Here is a 17,953-nt window from a genome sequence, read left to right as displayed (position 1 = left end):
AATGATGAAACACAATTCACTGTTCACAACGGTACACTTACATAAAGTAGTCATATTTTTTTTAGACATCAGACTCTCACACTGTGAGGAACATAACACTTCCATGTCTTGTGGAATTACTCGCAATGGTCGCAAAAATGTTAATGACACCTCGGAGTTCCAAGCAGAACATTCAGCTGCCAACATCAGTTATGTTTTAGATGGTTGACCTCCTTTTTCTTTCAGCCAACATGGATGTATGTATGTAGGTAATGTGAAGCGCAGAGCGGATGCATTAAGTTAGAGCCAGGTGAGAACTACATCACAACTACATCACATCTACATCACATCCCATTAGGCCAGAGCCAGGTGAGAACTACATCACAACTACATCACATCTACATCACATCCCATTAGGCCAGAGCCAGGTGAGAACTACATCACAACTACATCACATCTACATCACATCCCATTAGGCCAGAGCCAGGTGAGAACGACATCACAACTACATCACATCCCATTAGGCCAGAGCCAGGTGAGATCAGATCTACATCACATCCCATTAGACCAGAGCCAGGTGAGATCAGATCTACATCACATCCCATTAGGCCAGAGCCAGGTGAGAACTACATCACAACTACATCACATCTACATCACATCCCATTAGGCCAGAGCCAGGTGAGAACTACATCACAACTATATCACATCTACATCACATCCCATTAGGCCAGAGCCAGGTGAGAACTACATCACATCCCATTAGGCCAGAGCCAGGTGAGAACTACATCACAACTACATCACATCCCATTAGGCCAGAGCCAGGTGAGAACTACATCACAACTACATCACATCTACATCACATCCCATTAGGCCAGAGCCAGGTGAGAACTACATTACAACTACATCACATCTACATCACATCCCATTAGGCCAGAGCCAGGTGAGAACTACATCACAACTACATCACATCTACATCACATCCCATTAGGTCAGAGCCAGGTGAGAACTTCATCACATCCACATCTGTCTTCTGTCTGGAGTGATCAGGGAAGCGAGGAAGTGAAATATGAGTGAAACACTAAGGCAAGGTTCCACCATCCTCACTTACTCAACCATACCGTTTAACACAGTTTCCATGACTCAAGAAGCATAATATTCACCCCTACCTTTAATAGATTTAGAGGCAGATGTACTAAAGCGTGTAGGTTTTTGGCTCCGCCCAGCGACCGCTGGAGGAGGGTATATTTTCAGTCATGTGTGATATTTTGTTCGTTCGTTCGTCACATAGCAGGATTATACAAAAACTACCAGAGTGATTTTCATGAAACTCGGTGGAGAGGTGGAGCATGGGCCAAGGTAGAACCCAAGACCGCCAGAGTTGCCAGGTGGGAAATTATGAAGTATCATACCAGAGGCGTAAATGTGTAATAAAAAAAACACGTAGGCTATGTATTGAGAAACAACTTAGCCTCATAAAACTTGTGAGCTCATGTGACTACATCTAGCCATGACTGGAAGCCTGTTCATAAGCTGCATGATAACAGTTTTGGCCACTAGCTAGGCTAATTAAATAACTGTGTTTACCTTAAAGTTCAAGCTCCACATCTGAGTCACTGTTTGTCTGTGATGTTGATGAGTAGCCTACATATTTGATGCTGTCCTAGAGTGCAGTGCTTTGTGCTATTTTCGACATTCAGCTATGTATGTCTGACATGAACATGAAACATAGAGACCATAATTTCACTGTTCGCTCAAGTACTGAGCTAGATTGACATTTACCTCCAACTCAAATCTTTACAATGGTAGAAAAGTGAACGGGGAACCGGAAAACATGTAAATGTGTAGCCTTTTCCAGGATGGGAAGCTCATGGTTTAATCTTACTTGGTCTCAGTCTGCTGGGAAATGTAGGCTATTTGCAAAGTAAACCTGCTGAAACCATAGTAACATTTGAACTGGAACTATTTCGCTCAAACCACTAAAACTGTAAACTTACATGTCACAAAATGTCAAATTTTATTGGATTTTTGGCATTATTGATCATATAAAGGGCTAAATTATCATAGAAATATAATTATCGTACATCTGGCATTGCTGCGAAGGACAAGTTGTACTTTTTCTACTCATGAATATGCATTATCCATGGTGGGTATGAACGCACACAAAATAGGGAAGAGATGCGCAAGGAGAGACTGATTGATGTTGCGTTCCATTTGGCTGGGAAGTGGTGAGGTGGGAGTTGGGAGAGACTGAGAACGACGTCAACCACGAGGTAACCACGTTAGGCCATAGAAACGCGCCTCCAGTGAAACCATTGTTTTCCTCTGGCCTGGCGTGCAATCCTCTCTTTTGCCGCCTGCCTCGTTTTTCCAGAGGTTTTTAGATGCGGGTAAAAAATACAAATATTCTCAGTGTAGCACTGCTCACTGACCCAGGCATTCAATCAAATCATTGCCTCTACAACTGTTAATGTGTCACTTTATACAATTTTCAGGCGAGAAAGTAAGCATGTAGCTTCCCGTAGAGTTTGGGGAACCTGGCTATCTAGCTAGCACCACAGACGCACCACGCTATTTTGCCTGAACTGCTTTGTTTAAGAGCGGTTTAGGAGCGGTTTAGGAGCGGTTTAGGAGCGGTTTAGGAGCAGTTTAGGAGCGGTTTAGGAGCGGTTTAGGAGCGGCCGAGTCTCTAGTGACGCATCTTTGTGTGATCACGGCCTTACAGTAGACACTAACAACAGCTTGGAACAAAGATGGACGTTAGCTAGCTTTGTTTGCCAAACCAGTAAATAACAACACACTACGTGGAATTTTGCGCATACAAAGGAGGTAGTGAACATATCCTCAGATAAGACAGTTGGGGAATACTGTGTGTAGCCTACGACTGATTTAATGAGACACAAATAAGACAGAAATGCTAATGAAACAGTATTATTAAAGTTGTACTTAGTTACACAGGGAAGCTTCCATCTTGTTCACGACCTCCAGAGGGAACTGGGGGTTGGGTCAAGTGGTATGAGTTCACGAGTGGAGAAAACAAGTTGAAAGGGGCGTGTATTGTAATGGTCCTATTTTGTTTCTATGCTGTGCATCGCACATTGATACATCCCTTGGTAACGTGTGAGGTGGTTTGATACAGTTCTGTCAGTTGCCGAAATAGGTGTTGTAGCCTAACATTAAGATAGATGCGTGTCTATCTGCAAAGATAATTAAACATTTGTTCAATCGGAAACCGTTGTTAGTGTCAGTTAATAACACTACATGGTGTCAGAAGACTGGGAAGAATGGCAACGTTTTCACCACCTGAAAGTTTTGATTTTTCTCGCCCTCAACTGTGGCCCAAATGATGCCACCCTTTCAATCTCTACCATATAGCTACAGTACCAAGTTGGACCAGGAACACGGAGAAGTACAGGTAGCTACACTATATTGCCAAAAGTATTCGCTCATCTGCCTTTACACGCATATGAATTTAAGTGACATCCCATTCTTAATCCATAGGGTTTAATATGACGTCGGCCCACCCTTTGCAGCTACAATAGCTTCAACTCTTCTGGGAAGGCATTCCACAAGGTTTAGGGGTGTGTTTATGGGAATTTTTGACCATTCTTCCAGAAGCGCATTTGTGAGGTCAGACACTGATGTTGGACGAGAAGGCCTGGCTCGCAGTCTCCGTTCTAATTCATCCCAAAGGTGTTCTATCGGGTTGAGGTCAGGACTCTGTGCAGGCCAGTCAAGTTCTTCCACACCAAACTCGCTCATCCATGTCTTTATGGACCTTACTTTGTGCACAGGAAGGGGCCATCCCCAAACTGTTCCCACAAAGTTGGGAGCATGGAATTGTCCAGAATCACTTGGTATGCTGAAGCGTTCAGAGTTCCTTTCACTGGAACTAAGGGGCCAAGCCCAGCTCCTAAAAAACAACCCCACACTATAATCCCCCCTCCACCAAACTTCACACTTGGCACAATGCAGTCAGACAAGTACCGTTCTCCTTGCAACCGCCAAACCCAGACTCGTCCATCAATTTGCCAGATGGAGAAGTGTGATTCGTCACTCCAGAGAACGCGTCTCCACTGCTCTAGAGTCCAGTGGCGGCGTGCTTTACACCACTGCATCCAACACTTTGCATTGCACTTGGTGATGTATGGCTTGGATGCAGCTGCTCGGCCATGGAAACCCATTCCATGAAGCTCTCTACGCACTGTTCTTGAGCTAATCTGAAGGCCATATGAAGTTTGGAGGTCTGTAGCGATTGACTCTGAAGATGCCGACCTCTGCGCACTATGCCCCTCAGCATCCGCTGACCCCGCTCTGTCATCTGTTGGAGTGAATACTTTTGGCAATATAGTGTATGTTGCTTTATGCTCTGGGCAAAGAGTCAGAACAGATTTCCAAGACCTTCCAATTTGATGAACACGAGGAAGAGGATGATTATGAGACTGTATTGGCCAAGCTGGACTATTACTTTGTGTCTAAAGTTAATGTAATACATGAGCAGGCCCGCTTCCACAAGCGAATTCAGAAGCCCAGGGGCAGTACAGAAGAGTATATAAGAAGCCTGCATGAATTGGCTGGTACATGCTCCTTTGCGGGAGCAAAACAGGAGAACATTCGTGACCGGTTGGTAATCGGCATATTAGACAAAGAACTGTCTGAAAAGCTACAGCTAACACCCGATCTCACAAAGCAGTGGAACTAGTACGGCAGTCAGAACAAGTAAAGGGACGTGTCAGTGAGCAGGGCGCGAGCAGCAGCAACCGGCTGAATGAAGTGGCCAATCACGTATAGCAGCACCTGGCTGAATTAACTGGCCAATCACGTATAGCAGCACCCGGCTGAATGAAGTGGCCAAACACGTGCAGCAGCACCCGGCTGAATGAAGTGGCCAATCACGTGCAGCATCCAGAGAGGCCCGGGCGCAGCCACAGCCAGGTTGGGCAGAACAGGAGCGATAGAGACACGCAACAACACTGGGAGAGAAGGGGAAGTTGTCACCGGTGAGGGAGAACTCATGCTGTGGAACTCATTATTAACTCATTAACTTATTGTGTGGAAACTGTAACAGGATGGGACATTTTGCAACTGTCTGCCACTCACGTGTCGTGAACGAGGTCAGCGCCCAGGCAGGACTGTGAATCTGCCGATGCTAGGAAGCCTGGTGAATGTTTTAATTGATACTAGCATCATATCTGCATCATATCTGAAAAGACCTTTAACAAGCTAGAGAATAAACCAGCACTGAAGAAAGTGGAGACGAAGCCAGATAGTCCAGATGGGAGACTAAGTGGTATAGGTTACTTCATCGCCAGTACTGAGTAGAGCCAGAGAGAATTCAGGTTCAAAGTACATGTCATTAGAGGGGAGGGCAGCCACCTCCTTTGGAGAAACGTAGCCGTGGCTATGGGCCTAGTCAAGCGCATAGAAGAAATAAAGAGCTCTGAGAAAGATAACATCTTCTACCCAGCCGACACAGGACGTCTTAACATAAAACCTGTGAAAAGCACTGAAAGAAAGGGCGGTCCCATATAGTGTTTCAACCGCCAGACGTGTATCCGTGCCCATGCTCCCGAAAGTGAAAGAAGAGCTGGAACGCATGGTAGCCACTTGTGTAATCACAGAAATCAAGGAACCTACAGAATGGTGTGCACCAATGGTGCCAGTGCCAAAGAAAAACAAGGAACAGGTCAGGATATGTGTAGATCTTAAGAACCTCAACAAAGCGGTTAAAAGGGAGAAATATATGCTTCCCACAATTGATGACATCCTGCCTAAGCTGGCCAACGCCAAGGTGTTTTACCTGCTAGATGCAGCGAGCGGTTTCTGGCAGGTACCCCTAGACCCAGACTGCCAAATTGACCACATTTATCACACCATTTGGGAGGCATTATTTTAATAGGCTCCCTTTTGGAATCACGAGCGCTCCCAACATTTTCCAGCACAAAATGACAGAGCTCCTGAAGGACCAGGAGGGTGTGGTCGCATCAAGGGCGTAGGTTTGTTTTCAACATTGGTAGGGACCGTATAACAGTGTAGCCTGCATACACAATTTTTGCTGGGGATGAGAGGTTAAATCTCTTAAATATGCATATATTTATGAAATTGAATAATACTAATACAATCTTCTTAGTGTATCACATCCTGCCTGCTGCTGCGTCCCTCCACTCTCTCTCGACTTTTGCTGCCTCTGCGTCCCTCCAGTCCACTCTCCCTCTCTCGGCTGCTGCTGTGTCCCTCCACTCTCCCTCACTCTCGACTTTTGCTGTGTTTCATATATAAAAATGATTTGATAAACATTTTGATTTTCATTGGATTTTTATACTGACATTCAACTCATAAATGGATATATCTGTCCATTATGGGAGTCACAAAATACCAGACATTTAGTAGGCAATATAGCCTACCAATTGAGAAATTCCACAATCCTGGATACTCAATTCGATACCATAGATAAAAAATAAATCCCCTGTACTTCAACATACACTACTTTATTTAAAACACCCTCCGGCCAATATAGTGAGAGGAATTATGAGATTCCAGTTAGCAAGTATACGTTAGCTAATAACTGTAAGAAAACAGGCTACACAGGGACGGGCTTGTATAAAGAAAAACAGACCTGAGCCCTCATAAAAGTAGCTAATGTTAACGGTTCTCACGGGCTGGCTAACCTCTAGATAACGTTACCGTATGAGTATTCAGTTTCCCCTATAATTGTAACAAGAACCCCTGTCAGGCTAAAACAACCCAGCTGGCACACGACCGACCTTCAACTTTGAAATATAGTTGGATTAATGTCAGTCGTCGTTTCAACCTTGACACAATATTGAATGCTCAATGGTTGAAAAAGGTTGATAAAATACGTATAAATCAACGTTGAAATTCTGTTGAAGATCTGTACGTTGATGTACAACAACGTCAACATGATGTCTTCAACCTGACTTATAGCCCTTAAATGCACAATATGGGTAAAAAGTGGCCCAACGAAGGTTTTGCTTTATATATCTTTGCAATAAATTAATTTTATTGGTCACAAATCCTTATTTTGCGCTTGCACAAAGACGTAAATGAGATTTGAATTTCCTTTCGTGGACATCCGAGGATGTCCTATTATGGACATCGTAGTTTCTTTGGAAATTTTGGTGCGGTGCATCGTGTGTAATGTTTGTCTCGCACTAGCTGGACGTAGCTAGTATCTACTTATATACAAGCTGAGCAATGTGCCAGTCATTCCCTTGTTGTCCAACTTTTGCCGCTATTTGTAGATTGTAAGGTTAATATATTGTTTAGCTTGCTAACTAAGTTGGTTTTGCTTTCGCGTTTTAACATAGGCTACATCCTGGGTCGTATTGTGCTGCAGAGGTTGTCTGTTTAGAAAGCTAAAAGCTGTTACCAGCCGGCAGATTGACTGTGAATGCCTTTTTCTGTAGCATTGCTGTATAGAAGTATGTCACAAAATGTGTTTGTGTGTGTGCATGCCAGTGCCACAAACACTTATTTTTCACATTATTGTTGGATTGATGTTGTTGCTATTTGCACAGTTGTCAGTGATGCAACCCCATTCACTACTGTTGTAGGCCTACATGTGCATCTTGATTATAATGTAAAATAAAATTGTTCTCTGTGGCTACATGATTGAAAAGTAAGAAGTTGAAACAAAGTTGCAGTTTCAACAGTGATGCAAAGTTGACTCAAAGACCTTAATTTACCCATGTTGAAAAGTAAGCCGTTGAAACAAAGTTGGGAATTCAAAGTTGATTCACCTTTCAAATTCAACACATATTCAGCAGTGATTGTAAGACCTTAATTCACCCATGTTGAAGATTAAGATGTTGGAACAACGTCGCAATATCAACGTTAATTCACCTTTTAAAATCAAAACCTAATCCAACGTTGATTCACATAGTCACATGACGTTGAATCACCCGTGAATCAACGTTGAAATGCCAGCTGGGAATGTATTTATTTTTACATCAAAACTTACGACTTTAATATCACTGACGTTTTTTAGCATAAGTTAATGGGAATTTAATATGGCGAAAATTAGCATCACGTCTAGCACAGACTGGGTTTGACAAAGCTATAGCCCATCGGCTAGTATGCTGATACCAATAGTCGTTGTGAGGACGCCGTGATGTCCCGTTCAATTAAATCTCTGGTGGGCAGCTAATGTATAATAATGTAATGGCTGCTGCTATCCTAATGTTACAGGATGATGGCTAGAAGCCATCTTAACAGTTCGCTAGCTAGCCAGCATATCACCAGTTGATAATTTACCACAATGGAAAAACAAGTGATGTTAGTTTAGGTAACGTTAGCCAGCCCCAACCTAGCTGATTTTTATGTGGCTAATGCCTAACGTTAGCTACTTAGTTTACCAGTAGCTAGTTAACCTAGCTAACGTTAACATTAACGTTACTTACAGTTGCAGAGAAAAAGCTCCTGATATCCCTCATCCTCTTCGGAGGGGGAGGCGACATTGTGGTGGTGGATGTACCTAAACAGCTGTTAGAATCACAACTGTATGGCTTGCTGTCAGCGTCTGTCTGTAAGGCTGTTTGTCTTCAGATTCAGCGAAAATGCAACAAGCTATCTCAGCCAAATGAGCCAATCAAACGGTCTAATGTAACTCTGAACATAATGCAAACTTACTCACTCAAAATGGTACGGTCAATTCTGTCCTTCCAAACTCTGGGAAGGCCATCTAAATGATCTAATATAACTGCACTCCAAAGATAATGCAAACAACATTGCTTAAAAGTTGGTAGGGACAATTTGGGCCTCCCAAAATGTTGGTAGGGACATGTTCCGACCGTCCATACGCAAACCTACGCCCTTGGGTCGCATATATAGACGACATCTTGGTGTATTCTGAGAACATGGAGCAGCACGAAGAGCAGCTCCAGAACACACTGGGAGCTCTGAAAAGAGCGGGGCTAAAACTAAACCACCACAGGCGCGTGCTGCATCAGCGGCGGATCACCTACCTGGGCCAGTGTATCGACGAGCAGGGAATCCACCCAGACCAGGCCAAAGGTCAGGTCATCACTCAACTCCAACCACCAAACAATGTGCCTGCGCTCAGAAGAGTATTGGGCATGGTTCACTACTTTGGGAGATATCTCACACACTTATCTGAGGTCACAAAGCCCATGACCGACCTGCTTAAGTCTGATGCAGTGTGGACCTGGAAAACAACAAAATATGTTATCATACTGTAGCTACGCAGATCACACAAATTTATATCACCAGGGAACTATACTCCCATACAAGCGCTGAGTAAGTGCACTGAACAAATCAACGATTGGATGTGCCAGAACTTTCTTCAACTAAACAAAAATAAAACTGAAGTAATTGTCTTTGGAGCCAAAGAAGAATGATTAAAAGTCAGCGCTCAGCTCCAATCAGTAATGCTAAAAACCACAAACAAAGCCAGAAGTCTTGGCGTAGTCGTGGACTCAGACTTGAATTTCAACAGTCACATTAAGACAATTACAAAGTCAGCCTACTATTACCTGAAGAATATATCAAGGATTAAAGGATTTATGTCTCAGCAGGATGTGGAAAAACTTGTCCATGCCTTTATCTTCAGTAGACTCGACTGTAACAGTGTGTTTACAGGCCTCTCTAAAAAATCGATCAACAGCTGCAGCTAATTCTGAATGCTGTTGCTCGAGTCCTCACTAAGACTAAGAAAGTGGATCACATCACTCCAGTTCTGAGGTCTTTACACTGGCTTCCTGTCTGTCAAATACTTGACTTTAAAATACTGCTGTTGGTTTATAAAGCACTGACTGCTTTAGGGCCAAAATATATTTCTGATCTGCTGCTACTTATGAGCCATCCAGACCTCTCAGGTTGTCTGGCACAGGCCTGCTTTCTGTCCCCAGAGTTAAAACAAAACCTGGAGAAGCAGCATTCAGTTTTTATGCTCCACATATCTGGAACAAACTTCCAGAAAACTGGTCTGCTGCAACTCTCAGTTTTTTTAAATCAAGACTTAAGACTTTTCTTTTTGCCACTGCTAACAACCATTGTTGTTAGTGTCAATCAATAACACTACAGGGTGTTCCAGTTAAAACTGTGGGTCACGACCTCCTGGGCCAAATGGAACGCAGCATAATACCCCATTGTATGAAAGCTGTGGTGTAAAGCGCAGGCCTGTTTTGCGGTGAAATTTCTCTGCCTTTGAAAAGCAGGTGTGCAGGTAGTTGCGCATAACCCACCAGCCTACATTTAACCATATCCCTTGTTAATTATGAACATACATGCATGGGGGGAGTACATAATGATTATTCAATATTTTTGAAAATCTGATATTCATGGAAACACTGATATTTACAAGGTTGCATTGGCTACTACATTTAACCAAATTGGTCTCAGATAGATTCAATATCCGATGACTTGAAAGGCCTGAAATTCTTCAAAGGCAGTTATTACGATTATAACGTGGATTAACTGGATCAGTCCCTTTAGCTGTAGTAAATGAATAGATGCCAGGGATAACCTACATGATCACTTGCAAATAAGATATATGGCCGATGGGATCATCGCATTAAACCATCAACGGCAATTTTGACCAGCTGAAAGATAGCCACATATCAGTCCTCATAATTTAACGCAGTCAGTTAAACAGAGGTAGCCTAATGGACAAAGCAAAGCTTGCATACTGCAAGTCACTATATTTACCATACGCACATTATGGTTTGAGGGCGGTGATATGCGCTGATTGCGCAATAAGCTGCAACTTTGTTCTTTTGAATGTTGAATGTTTGAATGTTGAATGTCATATTGATGCTTTAACAAAAAAACGGTCTAAATATACTGCTGTTTTTTAAGTTGAGACACTTCCTTACACTCTCTGCACTTCTCACTCTATATAAAACTGTATTTGAGCCTCACTTACATTACTGTAATATCATATGGTGTAACACATTTCCAACCTATTTACAAAGCTAAAGATTCTCCAAAAGAAAGTAATACGTGCCATATCATGGTCTGAATATAATTCTCCAACCAAAACACTCTTCTACCGCTACAATCTGCTGAGGCTTGCTGAGTACAACCATTATCAGAATGCTTGCATAATGTACCAGATTGCTCATAAACTAAACCATAAATTATGTGACCTCATTCCAGTCTTCTTTCATCACCATACCTATAGCACCAGAAATAAGACCCTAATCACAGGGGAAAAAATGAAATTAAAATGTACCTGTTTCAGTATTGCATACAGAGGACCACAGATCTGGAATGAGTTTGAAGATAGTCTAAAAATGTCACATTCTATCTCCATCTTTAAGAAAAAACAGAAAACACAACTTCTATCAACTTAAATCCACTGATTACTGTATATCAAGAATCTTGTTTATATTGTCCTGTACTCCAATGTTATTCTTATTTTATTTATTTTATTCATTTACACTAATGTTGAAACCTATTGTAATAATGAAAGCATAATACTGGGATTGTCTCTATTGTCTGTTATATGTCTGTTATGTGTCTGTTATATATGTTGTTGTACACTGTTGTTGACTATTGCCACTGTGTTTGTGGGAGACTGGGCCCCCTACTAAAAGCTTTAAATAGCTTCCTTGGGGTGACCCTTTCATACATCCATGTACTGTACAAATTCATAGAGTTTGCTCCATGATGATGTATGAATGAATAAACCATGAAACCATGAATGTTAAATATACGCACAGCGCACACTTTCTGTGGACTGCCCAAGGCGCTGTTGGCGCTGCGCTCGCAAACATTAGTACATCGGCCCCTGCTCAGAACAAAGGACAATATCTGTCAGAAGTCAGAAGAAGTACCTAACTACACCTATTTCCTGCATTTGCTGTCCTGGTTTCAATAGAACGGCAGCCTGAGTCCCCGGTATTCCCTGGATGACATTCTGTAGGAAGCTCCTTGAAGCCTCCTGAGGCCGCTGATGCGTCATTAGAGACGCGGACGCTTCAAAACTGCCTGAAACAAAGCAGCTCTGGCAACAGCGTGGTGCGTCTGTGGAACCAGCTAGAATAGTTGGCCAGGTTGATTGGCTGCCTGGGCCAGTGAGCAGTGCAACACGCGTCTTGAGTTGAAAAGTTGAGAATATTTTAAATATTAACCCGCGTCTAAAAATCACTAGAAAAACGCGGCTGGCGGCAGAAGAGAGAAACACTGTACTACAGGAAAACGATGGTTTTGCTGGAGGCGCATTTCTAGTGACGTGTCTCGGTGTGATCACAGCCTACTAGGTTAGTAACTCTGGCTCTTTTGGTCTAGTGATCAAAGTAGCAGAACAGGAAGCTTCTGGCTCCGTCCAAGGTGCTGCCCCTAGCTCCAGCTTTATTCGATGACTGTATGCTTCCTAGCAGCAGTGTAGCCTAATAGATTATTAATGCAGTGTGTGTGCGTGTGCGTGCATGTGTGTGTGCGCGTGTGCAGACGAGCTGAAGCAGAAGCTGCGTGACTTCGTGGATGAGACCAACCGCCGGCGGCCGGGATTCATCAAGATGGTGCGCCATTCCAAACAGGAGGGTTTGATTCGCTCCCGGGTGAGTGGGTGGAGGGCAGCCACCGCTCCTATCGTGGCGCTCTTCGACGCCCACGTTGAGTTCAACACCGGCTGGTGAGTCACTGCACATGAACACATCACCGCCTCAACACACTTGTGTGCGCTCATACTGTACACCGCTTGGTCGAGCAGACAGAGGCCACATCCACATCACTATGGGCGAACTGATAAAAAAGATTTTGAGAACTGCCGCCCCCTTAAAGAGAGCGATGTTTCTGTTAGCACGGGCCTGAGGTCCATGCAGCCTGGAGAAGTGGGAGGTGTAGAGATATACTGTGTACAAGGCCAGTGTCAGGCCTACATTACCCATGATTCCCTGGGGCAGTGCAGTTCTCATAGCATGTAATTGTGCTCTCAACGGTCTGCCCCAAATCTGTCAGCGTAGGTTTGGACAACATCCAACGTATTTGTGTTTTTAATCTGTGCTGATTACACCCTCAGTGAACAAACAGCATCCCTCCGAACAGAGATGTGCACCGCTAACGGATAATTTGTCGCTTCAGTTTGAACACTTTGCTGGGTCGTCTGTATGCACGGATAGAGAACACTGTAGTCAGCTTTCAACTCAAATTGAATAACCAGGGTTTGGTATAGATATGCTTTTGCCGTCAATCCAGGCCAAATTGGATTTAGCCTACAGTCTGCTTGTTTTTTTTTCAGCTCATCCTTTTGAGAATGATGAGTCCTATACTCTCAGCCATTGTTGCATGTCTGTCTGTGTTTCACATTGCTATTTCCACACAGCATCTCACATGTCCCCATTGAGAAGTTGAGGTAATAGAGATGGAGTATATCTCACACATCATGATTAATAGCACAACACCTTGTGTTTGAAGGGCTGAGCCAGTTCTCTGGAGAATCATGGAGGACCGCACGCGCATAATCTCGCCGTCGTTCGATAACATCAAGTATGACACCTTCGAGATCGAGGAGTACCCACTGTCCGCCCAGGGCTTCGACTGGGAGCTGTGGTGTCGCTATCTCAACCCGCCCAAGTCCTGGTGGCACCAGGCCAACAACAGTGCCCCTATCAGGTACTGTACACACCGTACACACCTGATAAGCAGGAAAGAATCAATAGGGATTGTTTTATCCCAGGCGGAACGCTGTTCGTTATCCAATCAAAGCATCACTGAGCAGCTGAGAATAGCATTGACTGTGTATCTGGAAGCTGTGTCATCATCCAATGCCGCATGTTGGATCCTTCAGGAGCCCTGCTCTGATTGGCTGTTTCGTGGTGGACCGCTTTTACTTTGAGGAGATCGGTCTGCTGGACGAGGGGATGGAGGTGTACGGGGGCGAGAACGTGGAGCTGGGTGTCAGGGTGAGTAACGATGTCACTTCCTGACGCCAAAGGCCATTGTTCATTGAGGTAATGGCTTTGATCCTGGCTGTAAATTAACTATGGTAATGACACGTGCTGTTGGCAGCCAGGCCCCCTGGTTCTGGCCTCGCCTCTCTTATTTTTATGCAAAGCGGTTACTTGACTTACTGAGTAACTGTGCTTTGGCTTAAAGCAACGTGCCGCATGTAATTGGAACACATTAACAAGGTGTAGCCGGCGAATGGCGAGTTCTGCTTCCAGCTCCTCCCCTCCTGGACGCTCTGAGAACCCAGAGAGAGCACCGGGGTTGGACTGTGAGAACCCAGAGAGAGCGCCGGGGTTGGATCAGCGCTCTGAGAACCCAGAGAGAGCGCCGGGGTTGGATCAGCGCTCTTAATCCTCCGAAGGCGACACTCTTGCCTTGTCACGTCGAGCGCTTCTCCGGGCTGCGTAGCCCCGCCCTCCTCCCCCTGTGAGACTCACATGCTTGACTGAACAGCCCCGCGTCAGCACTGCCTGGGGAGCTGGGGGACATCAGCAGGCCTGGGGGGCTGGGGGGCATCAGCAGGCCTGGGGGGCTGGGGGTCATCAGCAGGCCTGGGAGGCTGGGGGGCATCAGCAGGCCTGGGGGGCTGGGGGGCATCAGCAGGCCTGGGAGGCAGCGACCTCACCGCGAGCAGATGGGCCAGAAGAGCCTCCGCTCTGTCCAGGGAGGGAGGGATAATAATAATACTAACAACTCGCACGTTATCGCACGCAAGTAGCATGTTATACATCATTTATACATCATTTATACAGCATTTATACAGCATTTATACAGCATTCATACAGCGATCAGCTGTTGCAGTGACACCCAGAGGCGGGCCACAAAAGGCTCCTCCCCCCCGGCAGTACCCTGTAGATTACTGCTGAGGGAAACTGATAGAGAGAGAGCTTGTGACGGGACGCTAGATGTGGGAAATATCCGTCCTCGCTAATGACAGATGTAATCATCAGTCACTCTTCAGGAAAGAGCGGGGAGATTAGTCCCATAAGTCATTTTCCTCCATAAATGACATGGCTTTCAGGAGTTTTGGGGCTTGATAATGGAGCCGCTGATTGCTTTTCTGTGGAAAACATTGATGATTTTATCTCAAACATAATGCATCAGTGTCTCCCACTACCCGAATGTGCTGCGTAAACTATTGACAAATCATTTTGTTTACTTCAACCCCAGATATAGATAGTGAGGTCATGTCTCTTTGGGTGGGAGCTGTGGGCCTCATTCTGTGGTCATAGCAGGAGTGCGGTAGACTGGGCAACAGTCCCACAGGAAGTGACCCCTGGATGGGAGGTGAATGTGGCCCTGGGTCCTGGCTGTGTGGCCTGATGGGAGTAGTAGTGTGACAGGGGGCTGAGAGCTGCAGGACTGGAGTCCACAGAGGCCCTGGCTCTGGAACAAGATCTGCTGCCTCACTGGGCTCCAGCTGGACCGGTCTTCCTGACTGCAGCGTATTGGTCCTGGCTGCCTCTCCACCTGTCTCTCTGCCTGCCTGCTGTATATTGGCCATGCTTGTCTCTCTGTCTGCCTCTCTGCCTGCCTGCCTGTCTGTCTGCCTGCAGTGTATTGGTTTTGGCTGACTCTAGCTGAATCCCAATCTGTGTGCGCAAACCACCCTTGCGGCCCCTAACACTTGCGGCCTGAGCACTTAAATGACGTCAGCTGGAAGGGCCAGAGGGTGCAGGGCTGTGAATTAAATGGGACAGCGCTTCCAGCTGCGCGCCAAACGATTCCCAAGCCAGTTTAGCTCAATGCCCCTCCCACTTTGTTTTCATTGGCTGCTGCGTCCCTCCGAGGCAGAGGCTGCTCTGACGCGCTCCTCAGCTCTCTGCTCGGCTCTGCAAATTGACCTACTGACGTCTGTTTTAATTTAATAATAATAAAAAAAATGATGTTGGGTGGGATATGTTTGCAGCATGTGGATTTCAAGATCAATGTTGTGTTATCGGCAAATGTCATAATTTATGTGTGATGCACTCGGATCATGACTCGGATGCACTCAAGCACCGTGTCACATGAGACGCGGTGGGCTGTGGGTATTTTCTGCTCCTAAGTCCGCGAAATTGCGGACTTTCGGTAAGTGCGGTTAAAGTGCGCAAAATGGCGGCAGTGGCGCACTTGTGGACCTAGCGATTCCGTTTTGGGACTACCCTGAGCCCTTGTGGACTTAGCGGGAACGCGCATGTAAGGCCACAAGGCCGCGAGTGCTCTGCACTTTCGCCTAAGTGCGCGATTTGGGATTCAGCTTCTGTCTCTCTGCCTGCCTCTCCACCTGCAGTATATCTGCCCTGCCTGTCTCTCTGCCTCTCCACCTGTCTCTCTGCCTGCCTGACTCATTCTCCGAGTCAGCGTTTTGGTCCTGCCTGCTTGCTTGTCTGCAGACCACCTGCCAGGACACACTCTGCTTGACACTAGAAGGACTCTCAGAGACACACACTGGACCTCAGCTGTCCAAGCCTGGGCCAAAATCTGGACACAACCACAATAACATGGTAACTAATCCCATGAATTGCAATCCAAAGCCAGAGCCATTTGAATGGGGAGATAGACTACTGTATAATGACTGATATTCATTCACACACCCTATGTGTCGGAGTTCTACCGCCGTCGTCAATGGCGTACCACTTCGGCCAGCCAAACCCGTTTAGAGAGAGGTGGATATATGGCCCTACTGGCTGGCAGTTGTAGGAGCTCCAGGGCACAACTTATTTATGTCTTTTCCTGTGAAAAACGGAGCTGTATACGGGTATGTCTGGGTGATATTTACCCCGAGGTCTTTCCTAGCGTCTGCCCTTGTCCTTTCTTTGAACTGGGACTATCGGTCTGGAGCAGTGAACCTTTGGGGCGATCACTGAAGGCTCTGAAGAAGCTGTTAAGAAAGTGTTTATGTTCATGTCAAGCTCCCTCAAAGAGTCATTTGAAACGAAAATGTCAACAGTGTGGAAAACATGCCTAGAAAGTGTATCAGCAACCATGAATGAAACATCAGATTCCAGCTGTATAGGTTTGTACAATTTGTGCTCTGTGTGCCAAGTGAACCATCTTGCAACGTGAGCAGGCTCAGCTTATGAGGTAGTTGTGTACTCTAGGGGAACAGGAGCGCACTGTTCCTCTAGACTAGCGTAGGATAGGGGGTTTGAGAGAAATCTTTCAAAGTAGAAGGTGTTTTTCATCGAGAGGGAAATTGGACGGGCAGTGAACAGTGTTTCCTCTAGATTAAGGGGTAAAGGATTTTCTTGTACCCTGGGTGGTGTGCGCGCGTAAATATCAACCAGCAATTTCAAAATATGAAATAAAATTACACTTACTACAGAATAAACTTCAGAACATATTTATTTAAGCATACCCAAAGGAGATCTCCTTTATATCACATTTAGATCGCCGAAACAAAAATGAGCACTAGTCAAGACCAAAGAGAGATTTTGTGCATTTTCTCATTCATGTTTCATAACATACATATAAAAACATGAACAAGATATCAATGTTTAGTCAAATGCATAAATACAAACTGGAAAGCACAGTGACGGTATGTGTGTGTGTGTGTGTGTGTGTGTGTGTGTGTGTGTGTACTCACGTGACGGGGTGTGTGTGTGTGTGTGTGTGTGTGTGTGTGTGTACTCACGTTAACCCACGTGGCGGGGGGATATGTGTGTGTGTACTCATATACTACTGGCAATGTACTACATTTTCTCTTCTCCTCCATTCTCATTTATATCTCCCCTCTCGCTCTCTGCTTCACTCTGCTCTCTACATGCCTCCACTACCTCTGCCTGTCTAGTCTGATATGGTTACATTTAAGAATGAGTAATGTTAGATTATTGATCACGCAACCAAAGAGCATTAAAATATTGTAGTAACGTTAGCCACCAACATCAGGCCACATATTTTACTACTAGATAGTATTTATATCTCTAGCTAAATCATCAGCTGTTACCTGACTATCTTCCTCATCCACCTTTCTCTTCTTTGAGAAATATCTCAACTCATCTGAAAAGGCAACCAGGGATATTTCAATAGCTTCTAAACATCGTTGGCAATTATTCTACCAATG

General features: G+C 45.0%; 1 protein-coding gene across 1 annotated transcript in view; it reads left to right on the top strand.

Moving 5' to 3' along the window:
* The window catches only part of galnt18b (UDP-N-acetyl-alpha-D-galactosamine:polypeptide N-acetylgalactosaminyltransferase 18b), a gene marked incomplete at its 3' end in the record, with an annotated part of 89,759 nt that overhangs the window by 49,004 nt on the left and 22,802 nt on the right, over positions 1 to 17,953 (top strand). The window contains exons 4-6 of the mRNA XM_084436864.1: positions 12,409 to 12,592; positions 13,375 to 13,572; positions 13,748 to 13,862. Coding sequence (XP_084292990.1) covers positions 12,409 to 12,592; positions 13,375 to 13,572; positions 13,748 to 13,862 — 497 coding nt within the window. The remainder of the gene's footprint in view (positions 1 to 12,408; positions 12,593 to 13,374; positions 13,573 to 13,747; positions 13,863 to 17,953) is intronic.

This window comes from Borostomias antarcticus (genome assembly GCF_949987555.1).
Source record: "Borostomias antarcticus genome assembly, chromosome: 4".
In the NCBI taxonomy this organism is placed as follows: domain Eukaryota; kingdom Metazoa; phylum Chordata; class Actinopteri; order Stomiiformes; family Stomiidae; genus Borostomias; species Borostomias antarcticus.
The sequence above is the reverse complement of the archived record's forward strand: the minus strand, read 5'-3'. Positions and strand labels throughout refer to the sequence as shown.